This window comes from Echeneis naucrates, chromosome 20 (assembly GCF_900963305.1).
Source record: "Echeneis naucrates chromosome 20, fEcheNa1.1, whole genome shotgun sequence".
Lineage (NCBI taxonomy): Eukaryota > Metazoa > Chordata > Actinopteri > Carangiformes > Echeneidae > Echeneis > Echeneis naucrates.
Genome location: NC_042530.1, coordinates 16143582 through 16170489, shown reverse-complemented (window position 1 = coordinate 16170489; position 26908 = coordinate 16143582). Strand labels below are relative to the sequence as shown.

The 26908-nt window shown below is 39.2% G+C and overlaps 2 protein-coding genes across 8 annotated transcripts in view; both read right to left on the bottom strand.

Annotated features, from left to right (window-relative positions):
* The window catches only part of ccny (cyclin Y), a 38771-nt gene extending 20927 nt beyond the window's left edge, over positions 1–17844 (bottom strand). For all 7 annotated transcript variants that reach the window (XM_029529049.1, XM_029529050.1, XM_029529052.1 and 4 more), the window contains exon 1: positions 16961–17844. In XM_029529049.1, coding sequence (XP_029384909.1) covers positions 16961–17114 — 154 coding nt within the window. In that variant the 5' untranslated portion in view covers positions 17115–17844. The remainder of the gene's footprint in view (positions 1–16960) is intronic.
* Positions 17845–19731: 1887 nt separating this feature from the next.
* Positions 19732–22885, bottom strand: LOC115061135 (cAMP-responsive element modulator-like). Its single transcript, XM_029529396.1, has 3 exons — positions 22809–22885; positions 21695–21839; positions 19732–20844 (listed from the first exon to the last, which is right to left on the bottom strand). Exons 1-3 carry the CDS (start codon positions 22837–22839, stop codon positions 20700–20702), a joined length of 321 nt encoding a protein of 106 aa, XP_029385256.1. The 5' UTR covers positions 22840–22885; the 3' UTR covers positions 19732–20699.
* Between the last annotated feature and the right edge of the window lie 4023 nt (positions 22886–26908).

Genomic DNA, 26908 nt, shown 5'->3' with positions numbered 1-26908 from the left:
CCTCAAAGGAAACACACAGCCATTATGTAGAGGAAGTGACACACATTGCTGAATAAAAGCTTGGTGTATGGGAACAAGCAAAAAAACATAGAGGGAGAACTGATTGTGGGCCAGCGATGCTGCAAATACTACTTGACAGCTCTGCAACATCTGCCACATGAGGTGGATATAACCCTAACCCTAACCCCTAACTAAGAGTAGAATTTATGCTTTGTATGACATGAAAATTCCTACAGTACAATGAAAATATTTGGAAAGGATCATTGCTTTAATTCCTGATGATATAATGTTTTTTTGGGGGGGTTGTTTGTTTTTTTTTTTTAAACAGGAAGCTGACTCTCCACAGATGCAGGGTGTGTCCCCTCCCCATGACTGGTGTCAGTGACCTCTACTGTGCTTCCACTCTCGCCAGTTTTCTCTGACTTTCTCCGACCTGAGGTAGACGAAGGCACCCAACTTCCTGCATTTCAGGAAACAGAAAGGAAATTAAGTAGGGGGTAGCCAGTTACATTGTAAAGGAGCTTCATTAAAACAAAGAGTGGAGGGAATAGGTACATTTGTGGACTGTTTAAACCACCACCTATACTTCTTCCCTAAAGAACAGAAATACCGTATGGAAAGATGAGGGTAAAAATCAAAAGATGGGCAATTAAAAGCCACGGCTCATTGTTCTTGCCCCAAATGTTTTCATGAAAAATTACACTTCAATTGTCCCATTTCAGGCAAAAGAAATACATCATCTAGATATTGTCCTGACAGCTACTGCACATCATACAATAACTATAATTACCCCCTGGCGCTTTGCCTCCTTCTCCTTAGAGGAATTATGGTCGCAGCTTTCAATTTTGTTCCTGAGTTGCAGCGTTCATAATGGCAAGAGGTGTTTTCACAGGTCATTGTGATGTCACACTGAAGTTGTCTTTTGACTGTCTGGGTGGAAAATGTCATCACTTCATTTAATCTAATTAGACATGTGTGCTAAATTATGTCATTATTAGCACATGACTTGTTGAGTTATGTAGTTAAGTTTTTTTTTTTCTGAAGTTGTACTGATCATTGTTCACAAGAATCCGATCACAGTTGAGTCCAAATCAGATTAGTGATGGAGAAACAACCTGAAAACTACATCTAAAACTATATCTAATCTATGCTAAACCTATATAAATATCACCATCTGCAAAAATAAATCATTCACTGAACAACATTTCATTCCTCAGTAGTGCAAATATTATTTGCATTATTTAAGTATAAGTATAAGTTTAAGTTAAGTTTAAGTTAAGTTTAAGTATAAGTTATTTCTGATTACCATAAGTAATAAATTGCAAGAATCATTGTTTCACTGTTGTTCTGTTATGACAATCTATTTAGCATGCTGACACCATAATGTTATCAGTGTAAATTATAGAAGGGAAAAAATTTATTCTTAATGTGTATTCATTATTATTGTTTAATAATTCCATAATTTGGTCATTTTGACACATATTGTGATTGTGTCATGAGTTTATTTGGAACACTAATTGCATTTTATTTTCATTGAAGAAAATGTAAATTATGTCAATTTTGCTTGGGTCTGTACTAAGCATGTATGTTCCCTTACATCTCTGCAATAGGATTTGTTGTCATGAGTCTATGCGGCAACACCACTCAATTATTTTATATTATTAATTAGTATGTTGTGACACATTTAACCTTTATCGTTGCTCCTGTGATTTGGACATTGCACTTCATTATTCTGTGATTTTCATTTTAATGAACTGTATATTCCTAGTTATTACAGTTTATTTACCCTACCTCATTCTACTTTGTCCTGACTTCAATGAGGATAATTCACAGTCACTGCCATATGTGTAGGACCTGGGCAATGCTTAGATAAACCCATTAAAAAGAAAAAAATCAACAACAACAACAAACAATCGAGGCTCATTAAGTTGTCATCGAGGTAACATACGTGCCTACATTGCGCTGGGACACTGTCATGAGGGTGCCTTTGGGTTGCAACATTAACCCAGACAGGAAGGCCCTTTGCTGGTTTTTGGCTGCCCTGCTGAGGTACCAGCCTGAGGACATCCAGATGGTACAGCACAGCACAGCACTGCCTGGCTTTCAGAAGCATGCTATCAAACAATACACCGACTCCACTGAGATAAGAAGCATACAGCACATGCTGCAATTTGCTCTTTTGCCAGTCAAGTCAAAGTGAAGCAAAGTTGTCCTAAGTTTGATATGAAGTATCCTGAAACCACATTTGTTTCACTAGATGTTTCACTAAATGTTTCACTGATAACACTCCGTTCAAGTTTTGATGATCTCACCTTGAATTTCAGCTTTCAGCCTTCTGGTATAACACAGCCTCTAGAGAGCAGTACTGAGCAGCAAAGAAGAACAGGTTCATTTATCTCAGCACAAACTTAATCACCTCTGTACTGAATGACAGTGATCACTGATAACACTTTAAGTGTGAGGGCGCTTTATAATGGCAGAAAGATGGAAAGTAGGAAATCAAAAGTGCACAGTGCACACAGTCATTACAATGCACAGTAGGCATTGTTTATGAACACAGTCCAGGCTGTGAATGTGCTGTGAATGGCTATCGCCTTGCACAGCAGAACACACTGGAGAGCACAGATGTGTGTAAAACATCATGATCTCTGCTGTAAAATTAGCTCTGCACCTCTGTGAAAATATGTAATCTGTGTTATGCTATTTACCATTTCATCTCTATGATATACAGTAGCTGCTGTGTTTTCATTTATACAGCAGGAGTGATAAGAGGGAGAAGGTAAAGCTAAAGGATAGTAGGATTCATAAAGGTCCGGGAACCCAGAAACCAAACCAGCAAACTTCTTGTTGTGAGGCAACAGTACTAACCACTATGCCACCTTGCTGTCCTGATGGAGATGAACCCTTCACAATTAAAAAAACTAGAAATGTGTGAAATATGGGCCCTTTAAGTGTTATCTCATTTGATCACATTTCAGGGCAATGTTATGGTCTGAATCTAAATTTCTGTCATCCACCAGGATGTTTAAATTGCTTAGTTTCAGACTTAGTCTGACTCTGTTTTTTGTTTTCTCTACATCCAACATACACCAATGGAACAGCAACCCCCAGCAGCATCACAACTCTTGCAAACAGTGTAACCCAGACCTGAGCTTCAATCACTGACTGTATACATCTGCCAAACTCAATACTGTGATGCAGACTCATCAGGGGAAAAGAGCTGAGCTTTTATTCCTAAAAAGTCAGCAGAAAACATATTCCTAGATCTCTGACTTGAATGAAACTCATTCACACAGATATGCTACTGCTATATGTTCGTGTGTGTAAGCCTCTGATTTTGACCATTATACCACAAATGCCACCATTAAAACTGTGCCCTGATGCGCTTGTGCTAAAAGTCAATAAACTGTGTGTTTGTGTGTGATAATTTCTGTATATTTCAAAAAGAGACATGTAAAAGATCACAGTAATTTAAGAGCAGTGAACAGTAAATTTGCACCACAGTGGCCTGAAAACAAACATACTGTATGAAGTGATGCTGGTGAATAATAAACACATAGATTTTCATTTCACTGCATTTGCATGTTTGTTAAAAAATATTGGGTTAAGCCAAGGTAGTTAAGGGGTTGTTAAAACTGCTGATACATTAAATAAAAATAACAAACAAGACATGAAAGAGGAAAAAAAAAAAAAAAACTGTCAAGCCAGAACTTGATTCCTTCTAATGAAAATGTTCCTTTGCAGTTTTACATTTTGTTGGTAAGAAATCAGGCCTTTCGTGATTTTCTTATGATGCTTGACAAATAATTTAAGATGCTCCTCTCAAAAAATAAAATAAAATAAAATAAAATACTGCAAGCAGAGGAAAACATTTAGCTTTTAATACACACTACATGTACTCGAAAGAAAAGGAGCATACAACCTGGTGGCATTAGTGAAGCTGTGCTTGGGAATTCCGGTGCTAAACCTTGAGCATGCTTCATGCATAAAGCAAAATAGTCCGAAACAAAATAAACGTAACATACAGCACAGTATAATTCTGCTGTATCAGACAAGCTCAGAAGTTATACTGACAAGCCAAAGGACAAGGGAAGGTTGTAAGGACAGACACACTGATTAAAAAAAGGCTGCAACGGCAAGAAGAGAGTGGCTACATTCCAAATTTTGGGCAATTAAGGTCAGTAACTCTGTACTGACACTACTGTACTGTAAGTCTACCTTAAAGTAATGACAATGCAACATTGGCTAATTTACTTTCCTCAGTTTATCGATGCTAACAGAAAAACTAAATTATCGATGATTTAGAGTCAATCCACATGGTTCCATGAGGGTCCTTATTAAAGATGTGTATCAATCACACGGATTGATCCATTCAGATCCATTGATCTGAAACAATTGAAGCAAATAAAAACATGACAATTACATACTACCAACCCAGAATGGTGTTGTGACTGCTATTGTTTTTGACACAGGTTGAACGGTTTTTCATTAACAGATCAAATGCCATATTTCTTTCATAATATAATTTGATTTGTCCATCTAAAAAACAGAATAAGAAAAAACAAAAAAATCTAGGAATAAGCACCAATTCATTGAACTTAATCTGCAGCCATAATTTATTAGAATAAGATGCTTCATGTTTAAATAGCATATTAACTGTACCATCTTTGACTGTAGCTGGTGCCAAACTGTGAGACTGCAGGGTAAAACAAGGACAGTAAACAGCTTCTACTTAACAACTGATCTCTTATATAAGATGGATTCCACAGAAAGAGCTATGTCTAGATTTTTTCTAACCAAACTCAATTTATGATTTATGACTATAATGACAAGGAAGTAATTCAAAACATGCTTTTTTATCTGATTAGATTTTCCCTCCTGGGATTTCAACAATACTTCCTCTTTTGGCTATAGTGATAAAGTGTAAAATGTTTTTATTTCTCACTTCACATTTTCCACACCAAAAGGAGTTGCCATATGTAGATGCACAAGATGGCAAACCCAACTACACATCACTGTGCTTGTGCCTATCACGTCACACAACGACAAGTACAGCCCACTCTGAACTACAGGGGCCCAAGGGGAGGATCAAGGTGGAAGTCAAAGAGAAAATTGATTTTCATTAAAAACAAATTGTCCTTATATACACATTTGAATTAGTTAATTAAACTGATTTATCGCCCAGCCCTAGCCATGTCCATGATAAGATAATTAGAAAATTTGTCACTAGCCCTTATGTACATGTGCTCCTCATAGTGGACTCCAAAGCAACAACTTAGTCATTCATTCATCTTCTACTACTTATTCTTTCCTGGGCTGTGGTTGGTGCTGGAGCCAATCGCAGCTCACACTGGGCAAGCGGTACACCCTGGACAGCTCACCCATCCATCACAGGGCCAACACATAGACAGACAGAGACGAACAACCATTCACACTCGCACTCAAACCTACAGACAGTTTAGAGTCACCAATTAATCCAAACGTGCATATCTTTGGATGGTGAGAGGAAACCAGAGTACCCAGAGGAATCCCACTCATGCATGGGGTGAACGTGCAAATTCCGCACAGAAAGGCCCCAAGCCTGCGAACTTAACTCGTGTCTTTCTTGTTGAGAGGAAGCAGCGCTAACCACTATGCTGCTGTGCTGCCCAAGTCAGTCTTTATGGCTCAAATTCATATGATGACTGGAATTCCGTCATTACAAAGATGAACAAATGCCATATTATGCAATATACAGAGGCTTAGATCAATTAGAGCAGCAGATAACCACATGCTTGAGAAGGCAACCACAGCACAAGATACTGTGGGAGACTGCATTTTTTCTTGTGATGTTTACTGTGTGCACATGTGTAATTGAGAGAGACGAAGCAAGAAGGACAGACTGAGTCATGTCAGCCAGTAAAGGATCTGAGGGGTTTAAGAGTCCATGAAGAGGGAAAGGACCCATTTACCCTGCACCCTGATGACAGCCATAAACCTACCCTTCCTCTTCTTCTCTCCTCCCCTCCCTGCATCCTGCTCTCTGTAACTAGGCAACGCTGGCTTGAAACGATTCAGATGGTAGAAACGAGCTCATCAAAGCCAAAGACAAAACGCTGGGCTTGCTGTCTTTTTCTCTCTGCTTCTCCCACCTGCCCTATACACTATACTGCTCTGCACTAAGTTGCTGAGTCTTATTACTCCGTTTGATGATGCTGTGGCACTAGTAAAGAAAACTCTACATGAATTTCTTGCACACCTTCCTGCAGATAGACGATACGTACATTTTTTACTTACATTTTTCATCAAAACCATTAGTTTAGGTCTTTGATAAATATAACCACTCCTCCCACAACTTCTGCTGCCTGAAGAGGTAGAACAGGGGAAAAAAGTCTGTGAGAATGATGATTTTGCCCTGCCTTTACAACGACTTGTATTGTGTGCTTTAAGTAAAAGCACACAATACACATCTCACTACTACAACTTCAGCTTATTATACCACTCAACCAGCAACCATCAGCAACAGCCACACCCTCCTTCCCTCACACTTGCTCTCCCAGACCCCAAGGTTAGTGTTGGCTCTTAGCCTGCACAATGCAGTGAAAATAGAAGGGCTACCTTTGTAAAACAGCTTATGTGATATAATTTAATTTCTCTTCACAGTTAAAAATAGACAGTCGAGGTTTCACAGATAAAAATAGACAGAGGTGTGCAAAAGCAATCAATTCAAATTTGAATCAGGAGTCTCTGCAGATCCAAATCTGTCACTGACTTAGTCATCTTCTACTGCATATCCATTTCCAGGTCACGGGGGTTGCTGGTGCTAATCCCATCTGACACTGGGTGATGGCAGAGTACACCATGGTTGCCAGCCCATCACAGGGCAAACACAAAGAGAGAGGTAGGGACAAGCACCAACCAACACTCATACCAACGGGCAATTTAGAGGCATCAGTCAACCAAAGCATCTATGTCTTTGGACAGCGGCCGGAAACCAGAGTATCCAGATGAAACCTACGCAAGCATGGAGAGAACATGCTAACTCCAGAGAGAAAGGCCCCAGGCCTGGGAACCGAACCCGCAACCTTCTTGTTGTGAGGCAACATTGGTAAGATCTAGCCGTTCCAATCATATGACAGTATAACAGAATACAAGCATAATGGAAATAAATTTCAAACTGGGAATCAATTTAAAATTCAATCTTCAGCCCAAGAACAGAAACTGAATCATGATATTTTCAGAACCTCGCACCTATTAAGAAATAACAGCCAGATAAAAAGTAAAGTCAAGTGCTGTTGGATTTCGACAACATAAACACAAACAAACATTTCTGCTCTAAAGCTTCAGTTTAGGAAAGATTGTTTAGACTGTCTCACACTCTCAAAGACAACTAAGCTTCAATGGCTACTAGTCTTCTTTTTTTTTCCTGGTCCTCTGAATTTAATGAAGGTGGCTCACCTGGTAGAGCACACAACATAAATTCTCAGTCATACTACCCCGTTGTGAATTTTGGTGCCTGAGGACCTTTGCTGTATATCACCCCATCTCATTGACCTTCCTGTCTCCCTTTCACAGCAGCAATGTGAAATGTCCCAAAAAAGAACTTTAAAAACAAAACACTGAATCAAATTGTTACTGGATTGTAAAACTGGGGGCGCAAAGGCAAATTAGATACACACATATCGGATACGTTTTGAAACAATGCATATACTGTTCACTTATAATGCATTCAACTGCCAAAACTCTGTGCTCGTCTCTCAGCTCCAATTATTTTTATCTCCTTCTCCCTCTGGGTTTCATCCAGTATCATGCTGTGAAAGGAGCCGAGGTTGACAGGAGGGCCATCTGTGCCAAGCTCACAATTTGTGATTTGTCACCAGTCAAACTATCTGTCGGCAACTATACTGGCTGCTTTGGTGTTTGCTGTGCCATACTTCCAGTCCAGGTGGATTTCCATCAGCTACTCAGCAGCATGTAATTATCCCCACACCTGATCACCAGCAGCACCAGCAGCAGCTGCTATGGTCCTATTTGAAGCATGTCTGCTCAGTAAATTAGCCCTGATTCCATTTATTTAAAAAAAAAAACAAAAACAACACAACTGCTTCAGGTAAAGATGATAGACAAAAGATAGATGAAAACATCTGTTGGTCCTGAAAGCTGGGCATGTTAGTGTTTCATTCTTCTGCCCTGCTTGTCATGGAGAGGAGAAAGCTCTGTGGAGAATTCAACTCCAACTGAAAACCACCTGAAACACAGACAAAGAAGGAATCAAACAAGGAGAAACCAACTGTAACTGTGGGGACAACAACTCCCATCATCTCACACTAATTCAGAGCATTACCAAATATAATCTTTTTATTGTTTTATATGAGAGACACCTACGAGCAGATATTACAGACCATCCATTTAATGTGAGATTAATTTAAAATACGCTTTGCATGGTTAATAAATTCAACCTATGGGGAACAGCTTGCTTGTTCAGCAGGGAGCTAACATTTCTGAGAAAAAAATTGTGATACTTCATTCACATGCTGCAGAAAGTTACAGCAGCTGTCAGGCTGATGTTATGGCATGAGAATGCATGTGTGGATCTTTGCATTTCCACCTACTCTGTCGCCTTTGGTTGGTGACGCCACAGTAAAATTCTGGAGAAACTACTGCAGCTGTTTTCCTGTACCTTGAGCAGGACTTTGATCATGTCATTTGGATTTTCTTGAGACACAGACAGAGTTAAAGCTAACTAAGCCATTGTGATCTAGAAGGTCTGTTTCATTTAAGGGGACTTTTCACATTGATGATCAGTGGTAATACTGAATCTCAAAGGGTATAAATGAACCTGAGGAGGATAAGTGAGAAGAATTGATTTTCATTTGTAAGAATAATACTTTTTTCCTGTCAGTCATTGTTCCCAGAATAATGTATCTGGTAGTTCCTGGCTCAAAGTACTGGAAAAGAGAGGAAAAGCATGCTCTGAATCAAAGCACTAGCTTTAGAGCTTTGAGTAATAAGTGCTTTTACAAAACCACCTAAGGGTTTGTGCAAACTAGTTTGTGAAGGACTTCAGTCACTCAAGATCTGGACTCACTGCTGTCTCTTCACTTGTTCAAACTGGGTGGGAGGTCATAAACACTAATCTCTTCTTTAAATTCCATTGTGTAGAGCTCAGCTAGGTGAAATATGGTCTAAAAAGGCCAACTGTGTCCAACTGTCCGTGTCTCTGTCCTCTCCACTACAATCATGACTGTCTTGCCAATTTTATATCACAAATTTGCCTGTAATGCAAGTGGTGTCTGGACAGCTGTGCCCAAATGATCTCTTGGCCTGTCAAACGCCACATCTAATTGTTGAGTCCTGTTACCAATGGTGCACACAGTTGAAAGCCCCACTTCAGAAAACAACTACAGGCTGCATTATTTAAGGTGATTTCTGATTATACCGTTCAAGAGCACTGATGGGAATGTACTTAGAACCTAAACCATGGCCATTCACATTTTTTTTCTCTGCTCAAAAGAACCACACACTCTTGACAAGTTGGATTTGAGGAGTGGATGCCTAACAAAGCAGTCCACACGACAGAGGTGGGACTTTGACTCCCTTCTTGCACAAATGTGCCCTTATAAAGCCGACATTCCTAAACACATCCAGCATGTATTTATTCAAATGTTCTACCCAGCTCCACAGTGTCAATCTGAAATCTACTAAAGTAAATTAGTGTCCTTCCCATGTTGAATAAAATTGACTAAAATTTACACATTTTATGAGTGCCTCATGCTCTTTGCATTGGTTTGTGAACTACTTTTTTGAAACCTACAGTCACACGGTAGCCACAGTGTAAAATCCCTCCCCTGATTTATGGTCTATTTTCCTCTAAATGGGACCATTATTTAAAAAATGATCATGTTGTATTGAAGACTTGAAGCTAGTAACTGAGACCATAAACTCATTAGGAAAATGTTTACTGAGCTAATAAATCTAATGAGAATCGTCTGCAAATCTGGACTACCAACTTTTGAATTTACTCTTGAACTCAAGTAATCAACTACACCATATACTCTCACACTTTTCCTCACTACATAGCCAACAAGAAGGAGTTCATATGATTTCATACCACAGACATTTGGGTGAATGCTGACAGTAAATTAAGTCTTGACATATTATCTGCTCAGAGACACATTCTCTTATTCTAATGACTATTACACTGATCTACACGCTCCCTCCCAACTCATAATCAGAACTGGCAGAGGACCATTACAATGTGAGTTTCTCAACAGACACAGTGAACACACAAGGAGCTGATTTCTGGGCAGTAGATGCATCTGTCTGAACGCGGGCCAACTCGAAATGAAACACCAAAATGAGATTGTCACAGGCAATTGCATTTTCATTCAACAATGCGAATCAGTCCATTTGTTGTTGTTTTTTTTTTTTTTAATGGAAGCTATTCCTCTGAAATGATTTACTATTGCTTCTGGGAAATTGCCAGCTTCTGTGTACATAAATGAGAAGTGGCAAAATAGATGAAAAGATGAGAACACGTGATTTTGAATTTAACAACCAATTACAGCTATTGCTGTCCTTTGCTAGTTGATGCTGCTCTTGTGATTTTAGGTTGGCAGCCAAAAGAAAGCATCCCATCTGTCTTATGTTTCAAAAGCTGTGCCTGACCTGACAGCAGAAACTGTCCTAAACACCTATATGTTTTATGTGTGTGTTAACGTCTTCTTATAATTCAACTACATGTTCCATTTGGATCCAAAATGTCAGGCAATATGCACGACATTAGTGTCAACCAATATGCCATTCAACAGCCAGGAATTTCTGGCTGTCAGGATATAAATAAAAAAGAGCCCAATATTTATGAATATGTCTTTTCATCTGGAATGGATTTTTTACATTCACCAAGTCATGTGAAAACACAAACCTCTGTGAGTTTGTGGTGCAATGGTAGTGCATCTGACTTCAGATCAAAAGGTTGCCTGTTAAAATTAGGTTAGGATCAATGCCTCTTATTTTGTCCACCATTAAAATAACAAAGGTCCTATTCAGATATTCTACTGACCTTCACCTCAGGTGAGCTTATCAGAATTGGACAGCTCTAAGTAGAGTTGTGAACTCACCCAGGGTGCATTTGAGATCTGGTCACTTGTCAGGTAATGCCAACATAGTTTCATAAGGAGCAGAACATACACAGTTGTGTGACCTCACGGTGCAATGGAAGTGTGTCTGACACCAGATCAGAAGTTTACATTTTCAAATCACGTCGGGGTCAAGTAATTTTTAAATTGTACATCAGCAAAATATTTGTCAAACTAAAAACAGCTAATGGACCTAAGTATTCATCTGATGCTTTCTTAGCAGCTGTGGAAAGCTGTGAAGAATTATACTTTATCACTTTCGGAGGTGCTGTTGCTTTTTCTTTGCCCAGATTTGTCCGCCTTCAATCTGTCTTTGTGGATTCAAATCTAGAGGAGTACTTCCTATTCTTTCCATCTGATTTCAAGCTTTGTCATTACATGTAAAATTCAAATTATACTAGCCATAGCAAGTTATAATACTGAATTGAATTGAGCTATATTTCATAAATGTTGTCTGAGGAGGGTATTGTTTGTTTAGATAATTACAAAAATGTCAAATTTGAAAAGCTGGTTGAAAACATTGATAATTCTGCATCTTTCAACAAAATATGGTTATACATCTTGTTCAGCCAACAAACATTTAATATGGTTTATGCATTGAGGTCATTTGTTGACTTAATGCTCTTACATACAATTTTTACTGATAGCCACATGCAACTGTCTTATAGAGCGTGTTAAAGAAGGCATCTTTATGTCTGAAAATAACAATGAGTAGTATTTCTTGCCTCACCAAAAATGAAAACATCCTAGTATCATACACCATACATGTAGGTCGACTTGTCTGGAATTCATCATTGGGAGACTCCCCAGGCTCATCAACCAGCCATGAATAATCCATGTCCAGATTTCAATTAGCCTTCCAGCAAGACTCATTAATGTGCGTTTCCAGAATTCCAGAAAAAACTAACTTTACCACTGATGAGACAGAGAACAAACGCTGGGCCTGCAGCCTTTGTTCATTTACAGATATAAGTGTTAAGTAAAACCCAAAGAGGGTGAGACACCCATCTGTTCTGTCTTCCACATCTCCTTCCCCTTTTCTCTCTATTTGTGAGATATCACCTCCACTTAAAGCAGCTGTGCAGAGATTATAATGTGCTCTGACCAAATTAGGCTAAAAATAGCACATCTGTTTAGAGTGTCCCTCTCTCTCCAGAGCACTGCAGTGGCACTGGACCTGGTTGTGCTGAGCTAAATGAGATACATGCAGCACATGACAATGTGTCATCTTTGATAATATTGTCATCCACATTCCAGTCCTAGTATTCTTAATTTGCCCTGTAATAAATTATCTAATTTATCTCCAAAGTCATTTTTAAAAACAGAAGTAGCACCACACAGCCTTATGTAAGCAGCCAGTGCAGCAGCAGGGCGTGTGAGTAACTGGTAGTTAACCAGAAGTTGTGTGAGGAGGGCCTGTAGACCTCACACTTGAAACACTCCACCCTCTCCACCTCTTCCCTCCTTCTACCCTGATTAGCATTTATTTACTGTAAAGGAGCTAAAAAAAAGTGCTGTTACAAATGACAATTCCCTTGTGTTAAAAATAAGATGAAGCAAAATGCCAATCCCTGTTGTTGTTTTTTATAGTTAAAAAAAGAGTAAGGTGTAATAAGATATTTTCTCACAGCGTGAAGCATTTATACCCTCATTACTGCTGTTTTAGGAAAACAACCAATATCTAAAAAGCCATGAGTTATAAACATGGCTGTCCTTATGTAACTACCCATGCATTTTTTGTCTTAAACACATTTAGACTGAAAAGCACCCTTACTGCGCATATCTGCTCAGTGGCCACACAAACCAAAGGTCCAACAAAAGTAGGTGGGAAGGTGGTAGTAATTTACCTGCCTTGAGAATCAGTTACTTAACCTTTGTGTTGATAGTGATCATAAAATGTAAGTACCGTTCAGCCTACATATCTGCAGTTGTCAATGTGTTGACGTGCTAAAGAGAGCCATGTTGTGGTCTTAGCCTACTTGTGCATGCTGTGATTACAACTTAACTTCCATAGCATGACAAGCTGAACACAGATAAGCCTCTGACTGACATTTAAATAATGAACAGAATTCTGATGGCTCTGTAGGAAGTGAGTAGCTGCTCTGACAAATCAGATTATACAGCTGATTTGTCTAAGGTGCCCCTTGAAAGACCTTTTTTACTTGGAGGACAGTGTTCAATGAGCATGAGTGTGTTTGGTTTACACACGCAGTAGAGTGTTCACATGTGTCATCACCACTGTCAGCAGTTCCCATGGTTTATTTTCTGCAATCACATGCTCAGTGTATCCACACAAAAAAAGACAACCAGACACATTCATGCAGCAAACAAAAAATAAAAAAATCCTGAAACAAACCAAAAATTAAACTCACAATTTTGTTTAGTTGAAGCTAAAATAAACAAAAGCCAGTATGTGGGTGGACCACATAGTATTTACATACTGCCTACAGTGGGCCACTTTGGCCTTATGTCTGTTTGTATCTTTAATCTTATCTGTGCTCACATCTAGTATATTAATACTGCTGGAAGTCCAATGAAGATATTCTCATTCTCACGTTTTTCTGACTCTGTTGTCAGAGAATAAAATACTGAATGCAGCACATTTGGTATTTCTTGAAACAAAGCCGTGTCTATGTGCTTTATTCTTTCATTGTCAAACTACATTGTACGTTCCTTTGCAAAACTGCAGCCAGGGTAAGGATTTTCAGAAAATCGTTTTTTCAATGTTGTTGTTGTCGTCATGTATATAGGAAAAGCAAATTTTAGCTTGTAATGTTTTTACCGTTTGCCTACCAGAAGTGGTGATATCTTCTTTTTCAGGGTTGTGTTTGGCAACATGGCTTCAAAGATCAGGTTCAGTCACTGCCTGTTGATTTCGCAAGTCTTGGACATGTTTTGGATTTTCATATGTACTGAGGGAGAAGACTGGGGGGAAAGCCTGTTTATTTTGTCTTGGATTTTTCAACTTCATAAGGACTGCTATTATAGACTTACTGTTGACAGTAGGGGTGTAACAGTACACTAGAGTCATGGTTAGGTATGAACCTCAGTTTTGACTTCACAGTAAATTGAAGACATTAAACATAACACAATTCCCTGAACAGAGGATGGTTCTTTTTAAATAAAAACATTCCTGGGTCTAGGTAGGAAAATAAAAATAAGAAATAAAATGAAGATGAATTAAAGTTGTGCATGTCGAAAATACTGTCAACATTTTCAACTTCACAGCAGAATTAAATTTAAAAAAAATAAAAAAAACTCTTTGGCTTTACTATGCAAATTGAAATTAAATTGAACTCTTACTCACATGCTTAATTCTTCAATGTACAAAACACAGAAAATAACAGTGCTAGGTGCTGAAGTTGCAGATGGCTGTGTCTGGCTCATATTTACTAATGTTGGACTGGCTGGTTAGTTGGATAAATTAACGAAATTTTCCTGGGTAGCTAAATCGCAGTGAGGCTGGTGTGTGCTACATGCTTAATGATGACATTCTCAACTGTTCATTTGCACGAATCACGCTGTGTGATTCCACAGGATGTGGACAGGACTCCTCTGGCAGTGGAATGTCATTAGAGGTCCAGTGACAGGATCAAGGGGTCATTGCCTAAAGACTTGTGCAAACAGCTCAGAACAAACAGTAAAAACCAGCTTGAGATCTGCTCATGCTCTCCCTACTACCAAAAGGCACAATCCAAAGCTTTTTGTGAACATTGTTGGTCATTTTTCACCTTTAGACTGGCCTCTTGTTTTGACAATTAATCCACATACACTGATTGTGAGGTTACCAACATATGGTAGCCAATAAATTCAGTCAAAATTAGACATAATTCAGTTAGAATCTTTTATTTTGAAAGACCTGCACTGAGACCGGGGATAACCAGGGACTCCTTTTACTACTACTTTTACTACTATAATTTTCCTTCAGCGTCTGATGATCTTCTGATTATTTTAACAATTATTCAATTTAAGCTCATAGTGTATAAAAGGCAGGCAGGTCTAGCTAGGAGGAAAACACTTGGTGGACCCAGAATGTGTTGTGGCGGATTATACAGTACAGCCCATCTGGTTCAAGGAGTGACTTGTGAGGGCAGCAGCAGTATCTAGGGAGAAATTATGTCTGGTCGGCTTAGTTCTATCCCATTCCGTGTCAGAGTAAAAGTCAATACCTATTTGCAAAAAGATAGATAGATAGATAGATAGATAGATAGATAGATAGATAGATAAATAGATAGATAAACAAATAAACAAACAAACAAACAAACAAATAAATAAATAAATAAATACATAAATAAATAAATAAATAAATAAAATTAAATAAAATTAAATTAAATTAAATTAAATAAAAAAACCCTTTGGAAGATGTAGTCCATAATTACAGTGTAAATATCCATCTGGCAATGAGAAACCACACCAGTGGACCCATAGTCAACCCATTTTATGCCTGTTTCATCAATTAAAAAGTTGCTGAAGAGCACACTGCTCAGCCTCTGATGCTTTCCTGATTACTCACTCCAGGGAACCCAATCCTCATTGGGAGGAGTACAGTGAGGCTGACTGGCGCTTATAGCAGATCATCATTTGGACTGAGCCATAAAGCTCTTGGAAGACAGCTGTCATACCAGAGAAAGGGAGACTGACATAAATTCAAGCAACCTTTGACCTGTTTTGGGCTGACATCACACCACCCTGTGAGGGCCTGTTTGTGTTATTTGTATCCACTCTGTTCAGTATCACAAGACAGAAGGTATGATCTTGACTAAATTTGAGGACTGAGACAATGATGCCAAGGCGGTTGATTAGCCATGGCCTGAAGTGAATTTGCTCCAAGAGCAAACATTAGTTGTTCCTGTTAATGTTTTATGATTTATAATGACCACATTTCCACAAGCATTACTGGTCATTTCCTGAATATGGTGGCATGCTGGGAGTATTTCCTTTCTGGTTTCACTCTCCTTCCCATTTTCTTATTGGTCAATAGTCAATGATGCAAAATCAGACACTCTTAACACACCAACAGAGCTTAATGAAAATAACAAAATTGCACTTCAAGGAACTCCATCTCACAAACTGTTCTTCCCAAATTTGGGCAAATACATAAAGATTAAGTTATCTTTACTGTAAAACAACTGTGCTAGCATCCTAATCTGTTACCTAAAGGAAATGAAGTGCCACAAACACTATCCATCATTATTGCATCACCTCCCACTGGAACACAAATTCACAGTTGCCTTTCAACACGCCAAGCCAACCCTACCACCCTCTCACACACAGACACATAGTTGAGGATGACGCAAGATCAAGGTCAAGTCATCAAAACACATTTGCCTCAGCAAACTTCCTTTTGGACGGCGGAAATGACAATAATCCATCTTTAAGAGGCAGGGATTCCCATAAAAAACACACCAGGTAGAGCCGTTCCAACCGCACTACCCATCTAACCCACGTTGAAGCTTTTTGATTAAAGGCATTGTAACAGCAAACCTTGAAATGATCATAAGATCTTCTTTCTACAGTACACGGCTCAGACTAACAGGGAACTCCTGCTAATGTGGAGCACTTGAAACCACTGTCCTGTGTCTGTGCTAGAGGTTCAATGAAAAGCAAGGTGTGATGAATGGATGGGTGGGTGGATCCTTGGCACAGATGTTGGAAATTCCCATTACCTGTTAATCCTGCAGCCTAAATCTGCAGCGGCGTGGACATATCCACAGTAAGAACTCACTTTCAGCAACAACATCACCATGCACGAACCAATTATAATATGCATCAAAAATCAGTGAGAGTTGTCGCTACTACCAGACTATGTAACAGTCACTGGGACAGGCCGAAGACAGACTCACCATCGATGTTCTCTCTGTCGCTGATGTGCTGGAGGTTGCAGCCCGTGTCCTCGCGGCTCAGCTCCGGCTCTGGCCGGTAAGTCTCCAGCCTCGCGTGGTTGTTCCTCCGGTGTTTGGGGCTGGAAGACACACAGCAGGAGGCGGTATTCCCCATGGCGCAGGCAGGTTTCGGCGTCCTGTGTGAGAGCCTGCCTTCAGCCCCCCTGGTTGCGCTGTTAGCGCCACTACACCAGAGGAAAAAAACAAGCCGCCCCCCCCCCAAAAAAAAAACAAAAAACAAAACGGGGCGGTAACGCGGGCAGACAAACTACAAAACTACAAACTGGCCCGCTTACCCGTCAGCGTTACACGCCCTTGTACCACCTGGAAGATGGCCTGAGCTGGGCCAGAGGGGTCATTTAAAACGACGATAAACCCAAAGAGAGGCGGATAAATCAAGAGCACCCACCGCCCCCCAGCTCCACAGCTCCGGGGGAGGGCAGATACAGCCTCTAACACGGGCTTACGCTTTCACGGTCGACTCCCTCTCCTCGTACTTCCCGTCCGGATTTCCCTCACGAATAAATTTTGACAGGCCGTCACGTTGTGGCAACATGGGTGGAGGAGAGGGCATGATCGGTTAGTCGGCGGGGAGATGGCGGTAGGGCTCGCAGCGGCTACATGGTTCCCCATAAACCTTAGACTGCTACTGCTACCGCTGCCGCCGCTGCCTCTACATCCGCTGCCGCGCTGCTTTCAGGCGCTGATCCGATCCCGGAAACACAAAAATCAAGACAAAATAGTTTGAAATTCATCCCAGGTGATGGCTTTAAACACGCGAAATCGAAAGAGAACAAAATAAACATGCAGTCATCAGATTAAAAAAATTATCTTGCTGTGGCCAATTGTTAGCCTTTTGTTCTGAACAGTTCATTAAAAAACAGAGGTGGGGTTCCCCTTTAACCCCCGCTGACTGTATTTTTTTTTATAACTATATTTCCCTCGCCATTTATTGAAGAACAGGGGCATAGGCGTATGTGTGAAGAAATTTCAATATTTCCGGATGTACGTAAACGCATCTTTCATCAACAGCGCAGTGGCTGTAATGGAAAAGGTTCCGGTTCAAGTGGGAGGTTACAAGTATATAATGAATGAACAATTATGTTTCTAAGGTGATGCAATAAATCAAGACTCAAAATTGTATAATACAAAATTAAGGAGTCAAATGGATTCCTGTGGGCCATTATTGATGGGATCTCTTTCATCAATATTTGTTTAGTTATTATAATAAATTATATACATACAGGATTTGATCTTGGTGAAGTATGTGGGTCAGCTCTGCAACTACAGAAACACTGGTGTCCTTGGCTTAACGGCCTGTTTTAAACCCAAATGCAGTTATCTGCTATTTCTTTCTTACCCATATTGGTGTGTGTCAGTAATTTATTTGATCCTGTGTGATGTAAAATCCACCTGGGCATTGCTTTACCTGTATCAAAGTAAAATGGCTGCTTATTCTAAACCTCTTTGTACTATTAAAACAGATTAGGACAGATTGAGGGAAGCAAAGTGGAGTTCTGAGGAATAGCCTAATCCAATCACATGTTTCTTTGGCTTTTGTGTGTGTGTGTGTGTGTGTGTGTGGGGGGGGTGGGGGGGGTGTTCTTAGCTTGCATTCATGAATTGATGTCTCAGACTAACATTACACGCTGAGGAATGTATGAGGGAGGCATGCAAAGACAGGAGGCCTTTGCATGATTGTATAGGCTGAAAAACTGCACTAAATGATCAGAATTGTGCTGCAGTACAGCCTGCTGGTATTGCAGCTGCACTACAGTTATTCATAGGGGAGATCCACATTTGTCTCCATAGGATTTTTAGGAAAATGGATTTTGTGACATGAAGGATGTTTCTTGCATATATCATATCATTATAACTTCCAGGAAAACATGCAAGCTGCTGTTTAAAATTCAGCTAATGGCACCGAAAAAACTAAAGCATTTTTGTGACTTTACCAGAGACACCAGCGATGTCTTTGGCTACACTTGGACAGTATTTCGTTTTCATTACCACTGCACTCCAAAGAGTTATGTTTCTATCGGTGTGGAAGTTGCCTCTGTTTTGGTCCACACAGTAGAGGGACAAGTTTTCACAAAAGGCCTGGGTGCAAAAAAGTATCAGTGATAACAACTCCATAAAGAGTTTGGTCTAGATCTACTCTATGTGTAAAGTGCATTGATGCAACTTTGTTATGATTTGGTGCAATATAAAAAATAACTGTGACAGTTGCATAAATGTAGCTGAAGAACATTCATATTTTGAACATCTTTATTTGAGCATTCTTTACCTATCAAAATTTGTAGGATGTAGTTTGACTTACAACCTACATACTCGTCTCTTACTCCAATAAATCCCATTTCCGTGATGAGATTTATCAAACTCTGTAATAACAATGTGGCTATTCAGTTTCGCCCTCCACAATAAGCAGCAAGAGACTCAAAAGTCCTTCCTTGCCATTAAGCTGAGTTATCACTTAAAGGACAACACATTGTGTTCTGAGCAGGAATCCAAGGTTGCGGCTGAGCATCACTATGAACACTATTAAACACTCATAATGAAGCTTTTGCTTTTGGTGATTTCCGATTTGCTTCTTTTTCTTTTTTAACTCTCAACCTCTGAGTTAAGACTAATGTCATGTATGGACTTTTTCAGTCTTTCCCCCAGTTGACAGCTTATATGTATGTGTTTATGAGTGTTTGCGCAGTTTGAAAAATATAGAGGAATGAAAGGAACTTTATTGAGGCAAATACATTTGTAAAATATCCATCAGAGTCAGCAGCTATTATCTTACAGCAGAGAAATAAAAAAAAAAGCACTGAAGTTTAAAAGTAAATAACTGATACCATTCAGAGAAACATTCACTTTTGAGTTGAAGCATCAGGAATTAAAACAATTAGTAGAATATTCAAAAATGTATGTTTTTTTTCACTAAATATACACATATTTATATTAACACATAAGACATAACGTCCCCCCTTGTTTTTGTTGTTTCTATGCAATTGTATGCAAAACCTTACAAAATAGGGTGACCTTGCCCAGATAAATACAGACGTCACAGGACTGAGGCAAGAAAGTCCTCATACAGATTTTTAAGGACTCGCTAATGTGCTTGCATCAGGATTTATGAGGTTGAATAAAATAAACCAAAAACATTGTAATATGAAACTACACTCACAGTAAACCCTGTGTGTATTACTTGAGTCCAATTATAAAACTAATCATCATGAAATATAAGATTGAGGCTTAGGTGATAACAGCATAGGTGTATATGATCTGGGTTCAGTGTTTCAATGGTCAGGTTTTAAAGCTTTGCAGCAGGCCTTTAGTGTCCGACTGTCCAGCTCCAGTAAGGCATTGCAAATGCAGTTAGTCTTTATAGCCATTCATTCTCCTCCTGTCTGGCAGCTTCTCTGTTCATAGGGGTTTCAGGCTCCTGGTAATACTCCCTGACATTAACCCTGACCTGAAACAGGGTTAATGTTTTTCCTGGTTGTGGTGTGTGGTTAAATAAGAGCCAGAAACATTGACATCATCATGTAAAAACATTTAACAGCAAGGACAAGTGAGTGTTTTGTGTGAATGTGTGTTCATGTCAATGTTTACACGTGTCTGTGTAAGCAAAACCACACTCTTCAAGACACCCCACAGAAGCAGATAACGAAGCTCCACACAATCTGGGTCCGACCTTTAGTTCGAGGAATCACTCCACTTTGTGCTGGTAGATGTCCTTTAAGGCTCTGAGCTCCTCAATTAGAGTTTTGTTTTGATTTTCCAGCACAGCCACACGGTTTTCAAGACATTTGACATACTCCTTCTTCTTCCGTCGACACTCCCGAGCAGCTTCCCTGTAGGCAACACCAGTTAAGAAGAAGAAATTAAAAAGAAGCCTCCAAAACTTCTCTCTCAGATACAACAGAGAACTCATTCTATCCATAAAACAGTTTGCACCACAGGGAAAGACATGCCGCATTAGACATTAGACATGTCACATGTTTGTGACATTTGATAGGACTTCACATTATAGAGTCAAGGAAAAGAGTCAAACCAAAAAATAGAAGCACAATGATTCTGTGGTGACTGATTGCAATAAATCCATCATGTGGGAGGAGAGGGAACATGAAAACAAGAGACATAGCTGGCAGCTCCAGCAATATTGTTTACAGAAAATACAAACTAAATTTCCAGTCTTCGGTTGAAGTGATTTTGTGTAGTGGAGCCAGACAAGCATTGTCATTAACATTAGACCACTTCGAACAATATACTGGCCAATGTTCACCTTCATATGGACACACATAATTTTCTTTAAGAAGCCCTGAAAAAATTGCAGCTGAAAAAGAACTTGTTTATGCTTTCTGATTGAAAAACAAAATATTTTTTCTTCAACTAACATGGCTTAATTCAAGCTTGTGCGGCAGGTGGGTTTCCCCCTTTCCAGTCTTAATGCTATATTAAGCTAATCATGTGCTGGCTGTTCTTTCTCCTTTGTTTAGGTGGACGTTGGGGGAAGAGGGTCAATCATCTCATGTAGTTCTTAGCAAGAAAGAAAATAGACGTAGTTGACTGTCTTAACCGCAATTTTATGTTAATCATTAGTCATAATTAATGCTGTTACCAATCCAGCTAGAATCAGCTGATGAAATCTGCTGCTCATTCATTAGTCCAGTGTCCAGGCTGAGTGTGACCAGTGCTCTTTACCTGTTTTTCATCAAGCGGAGCTCTCGCTTCTGTGAGGCGTCTGCTGCAGGTTTTGTGGAGCAATGAGCACTGGCCCCTGCCACCCCCTGTGGGAGGCTGGAGCTGGGTTTATGTGGCTGGCAGGCAGTCATGCCACCTGTAGAACCTGTGGATGCACAACAAATCAAACATAAAGAAAACCAGTTTGTTTTTCAACTCCTGAATTGGTAACCTATATAAAACTAAAGTGCTGCCTTAGGTTGGAAAGTCTAGGGTTAGGATTAACGTAATTTTAGAAATTGAACTACAATTCTTTTGGAAAAGGTTGGACTTGTATAGATTGAAATACATGTAAGCGTTTCAAACTAAATCAACATCATTTTATGTGTATGGGTCTTGGAACCAAATATTATTGACTGTGTGTGTGATGCAGAAAAAGAAAAACAGAACAGTTCAAGATTGTGTAATTCTTATGTACTTCTCCTTCTGTTCACTGTTTGCCCACTGCCAATAGAACTCACTGTTCCTCATGTTATAATACAATGATAATTAATTCAGTGACATAATAGAATCACAAAAGTAGCAGTATATTTTCCCCGCCAGGCCAGTGACTGACGTCAGTGCACATCTCTTTCGCTGGTTCACATTTACATGTCGCTGCTGGGGGCCTGTTCCAGGAAAAGCAGTGACGTCAACTATTGCCACTATGTGCTGTGAGTGGGCAGAGCACTGAAGCATTTCAGAGAGGGGTAGAGAGAGAGAGAAAGGCAGTGAAAATGTTGCTTAATATTGAAGACTGCTTATTGCAGTTGACTACAGTGGATACAACTCAACTGATCCTTTGTTACTTTTTATAGGAGCCAGCTCAAGATACTAATCTGAGGAAGTGCTAGACATAATAACAGTGGTTTGAAAAAAATCTCTTAAAAAGATAAATATGCCGTATCTGAAAAGATCCCAGTAATTTTCAAATTATTATACTGCTGGAATAACTGAATTTCCCAACCTAATTACTCAAATAAACAATCACTGTAACTATACTTGATGAGAATCATTAATAAGGAAGTTAACTTAACAAAATCCCAAAACAAAAGGTTTCATGGTCTGGCAGTAGAGTAAATGATAGTAAACATACCCGTGTCTGTCTCATCTCCAGTTACAGCCATACTACAGCTACTCCCAGCCTTTTCAAGAGAAAGTGTCCCCTTCAGAGTCTGCTCTCTCACTAAAATGCTACCACAGCGAACAGCAAGGCTATGTGTGCAATTTACAATTAGAGGCACTGACATCAGCATGACATCACTGCCTCCTGATGTCAACAGCATAGTTTGCGCTCTCCTCAACAAAGCACTATGAGTCAGGGCTCTGCTATTTGTCTTTGTAAAGGAATTTGCTTCAAATATTGCTTGTTGAAAATGGGCAGGCAACGGAGCCATCTATAAACACACAATCCTTTTTTTGTCATTAAAATTTTCTTGTTTGATAACATTTGCAAAAATAAAAATAGTACATCTGGGTAAAAGTGAAAAATTAGTATATTATACAGTGCATGCAAAAAATATTCAGACCCTTTTTATTTTTGCATTTTGTTGTCTTGCAGTCCAGAAACTGAATTTTACAATTTCTTGCAAAATCACCAAAGAGGAAATATCACACTGACGTGTTGTGCTCCTCCTGTGGCAAATTCAACTGATGACTCTGGAATTTTGTCCCTTCTATACACAAGATCTCTGGAGCTTAGCTTAAGTGACCATCAGGTTCTTAATAACTCTTGCCTTGTGCCCAATTGCCTATTGTAGCTTAGTAGACAGCTTTGGGAAGAATCCTGAGTGCTCATTATGGTTCTGATATTCACTCTTCGCCATGGAGCTGGTTATCGACAAATATGTGCTTTTCAAAATCGTACTCACCTAAATGTACCTTACTTAAATGTATGTTAGGTGGACTCCAATCAATTTCAAGGAATGAGGTGTCTGCATGCTTTTGTCAATATGATAATTACATTTTCCTCTTGGATTTTTTTTGTTTGTTTGTTTTTCCTTTCTCTTTCAGATTTTCCCCTACTTGGGTTCGCCACAGCAAGTCAGCTCTGTGAATTGCATGATTGATTTGGCCACAGTTTTATCCTTCTGGCTACAACTCTCTCCATTTATCCAGCCTTGGGACCGGCACAAGCCTACCACTGGACAATTTTCCTCTTGGCTAAATTTGTAAAAGTCTATTACTTTTTTATCATAGGTTATTTAATGTAGATTGATGCAGAACAAATAATTTGCTCTTTAGTACAACAACATAAGCAAAAGTGATAAAAGTGTCTATATTTACAGTACAGGCCAAACATTTTGACACTTTCCTATTCATTTGAATGAGAAGGTGTGTCCAAACTTTTGGCCTGTACTGTATTCACCATTATGAGTCATTAACACTCATTAATGAACACTCAGAGCTGAAGGAGATGGCTCCCTCTGGAGGTATCAGAGAGGTAAGAAGAAGACTCCAGCTATGTGAAAGAAATATGATGACATTCAAAGTTTTGTTTGTCCTCTGTCAGCATAATGTCGCAACGGTTTGAGGACACAGTGAGACAGTGGTGGAGGAAGTATTCATTGGGCCTTAAGTTAAAATATTCCTTTGCGAGTAAAATTATTGCAATGACAATCAAAATGTGCTTTAAATATCAAAATAATAATGTTATCATGATCTTGTGGATGTTTTACCATTACATTGTAAATCAAAATAGAACTTGACTGGTTTTTATAACGTAGGTTAGTTTAACCTGTAATAACATTTTATATTGTATGAAAGAACTGCAAGCAAAAATTAATCCATGACTAATGGTGACAGCTAAATTACCTATGGAGTACACATATACAAAATTTCCCACCCCAATAAAAATGAACTAGAAAATTCCTAAAAACACCAAAATACACACACAACTTCAGGAAGTTGTTGTGGCGCTCTGGGTCTGCTCAGTTTTCTGATAGGAGTTACCGTTTTGTCACAAATTTCCCCAGAGTCAGAGCTTTGCCAAGCCAAAAACCTGCTCCTTTTCAGGTGTCTCAGAAGGTCGACATGACAACCCCTGGGCTTCAGAGTAGACAGACAGCTGCAGTCAAGAATGTAATCAGGCACTCCAAGCAATTATGTCATCAGACTCCTCTGATATGAGAGCAGCAGATCATCTATTACTACTGACATTTCTGTTAAACTCCAGAACACACACACACACACAGACTCAGACACCCAGAGAAGGTTAAGTCCATGTGTTTGTGTGAATTTATCAACGGACACACACAACATGCACAAAGAGATTCTCACACACACACACACACACACACACACACACACAGAGCCAGTCAATGTTGTTCACTTGTGGGACAGACACAGACTTCTCTAACCTGACAAAAGCCCCCCGTGGCACCCTCAAAATTTCTGCAAAGGAATTTTCTAGTTTCATCTTATATATTCCAGAGATGATGACGAACCCTGGACGACTTTCCCTATGTTTTTGCGACATTCTTTACACTTCCATTTGCAGTGGTTGGGGATCAAGTGTTGTACTTCTTATCTGGGGACCACCTAACATTTCCCTGTTGCACACAGCACTATACACAGGGACGATTGGAAGAGGCTGTATTGTTTGTGTGTTGGTGATGGCTAAAGACATAATTTTTCTGAGTCACGCAGAAACTTGACACCACTTACCTGAAAAATTCTTTGACTTAATCTTAATAAATTATCTTTAAATGTAATGTTTTAATGTAAATGTCATATTTTGCATATTTATTTGATAAATGACATTATCTATCAATTATTGAACAATAATGTTTTTGGTCATGGCAGGAAAAGAAAGGGCCAAATTCAGCATATTTTAATGATGGTGCTAATCGTTCAGCACAAAGCTACAAGTGCATGTGTTCAAATACTTTTACAATACACACGTCTGGAAATACAGCATTACCTGGGATTGGGGGCATACAGTAATGCTTCACATAGTTCAGCATCTCTCCATGGTATTGAAAGGTGCTTGATAGAGGATGTGGCATGGTCATAGTAGACAAGTTGTGTGTCCCAGGCAGGAAGTTGGTAGGTCTTCCTTGAAAAAAGTCAACTAAGAGAGTAAATAAAACCAAATAAATGTTAATAGATTAGGCTACTTAATTATACAAGCAGTATATTTAGTGAAGTATGAGTTTGTTATTCATACACCACCATCTTCATTCACAAGGGTAGAACAAGGTTAAAGAAAATGGCTTTCATCTGGCTGTCATCTACATATATAAAATGTCCATTGTAGTCTGTGATGACTTGTATCTGTGTTTTTGTTTCACATGAAATGTCATAGGTTTAAATTTGTTTCCTTGTCATATTAAATAATTTACTAATAGTGAATTGCAGACACAAACAGTTTGGATGCACATCTAAATATTTAACAAGCTTAAGACCTACAGTAGATCTAGAGGCAGGTGAATATTGAGCTGACGTTCATTTATTGGGCTGATTAGTTACTTTGATGGAATGATCAACATCATCTGTGTCTGCCAAATGGGAACATAGACAAGTGTTCATTAACACATTTGAGCCTTAAAAGCCAGGGAAATGCTGTTGGGTGTGTTTATGACACCTTGTTTTAATGTCATGTCTGCTGTCAAAAATTAATGAATGCAGTTCTGCATATTTTCAAAAGTAAAGACACTTTCTATAGACCTTTTGTGTTAATTTTTCTACCTGCTTTTTTACTAATAATGTTATTAGTAGTAGAGGTTTCCCTCAGAAGTAAGTAAATGTTGCTTCAGGTATGGTAATGGTATAACTATTAGCGGTAAAAGAGGTACTGAGTGTAGTCGTAGCAACTGGATAAATGTGCTTTCAGACATGCTTACAAGACTTGTAGCTATTTTGCTGGTACACAGGTGGATAGATGCAAGGTGGCTGATATTGCTCTTGTATCCTCACTGGATTCATTGTGATGCACACTGATGAGAGCTGCTGATTAAGTAGTCCACTCTGCTTTTCACCTTGGTGATCAAAGTAAGAGGTGAGACTTTGTTTCAGCTGTGATGTGAGGCAGTGTTGGATACAGTAGGACAATTAAAGAAGAGTTTTCTAAGCTGCCACCATCTATTATCTCTTCTTAGTAGCATTTTTAATAAGTTTAAACTACAAATTAAACTGTTGACATTATGTTGTTTTGTTTTTTTTTCCAGTCATAGACACGGTGGAGATGAGGTCAGT

Bases quoted from the DNA above. Each gene is read 5' to 3' on its own strand.
- LOC115061135 (XM_029529396.1), bottom strand. From the start codon at position 22,839: ATGGCTGTAACTGGAGATGAGACAGACACGG. The intron at 21,840-22,808 runs GTATGTTTACTA...GTGCATCCACAG, and splicing joins TGGAGATGAGACAGACACGG to GTTCTACAGGTGGCATGACT. The intron at 20,845-21,694 runs GTAAAGAGCACT...TGTTGCCTACAG, and splicing joins CTCCGCTTGATGAAAAACAG to GGAAGCTGCTCGGGAGTGTC.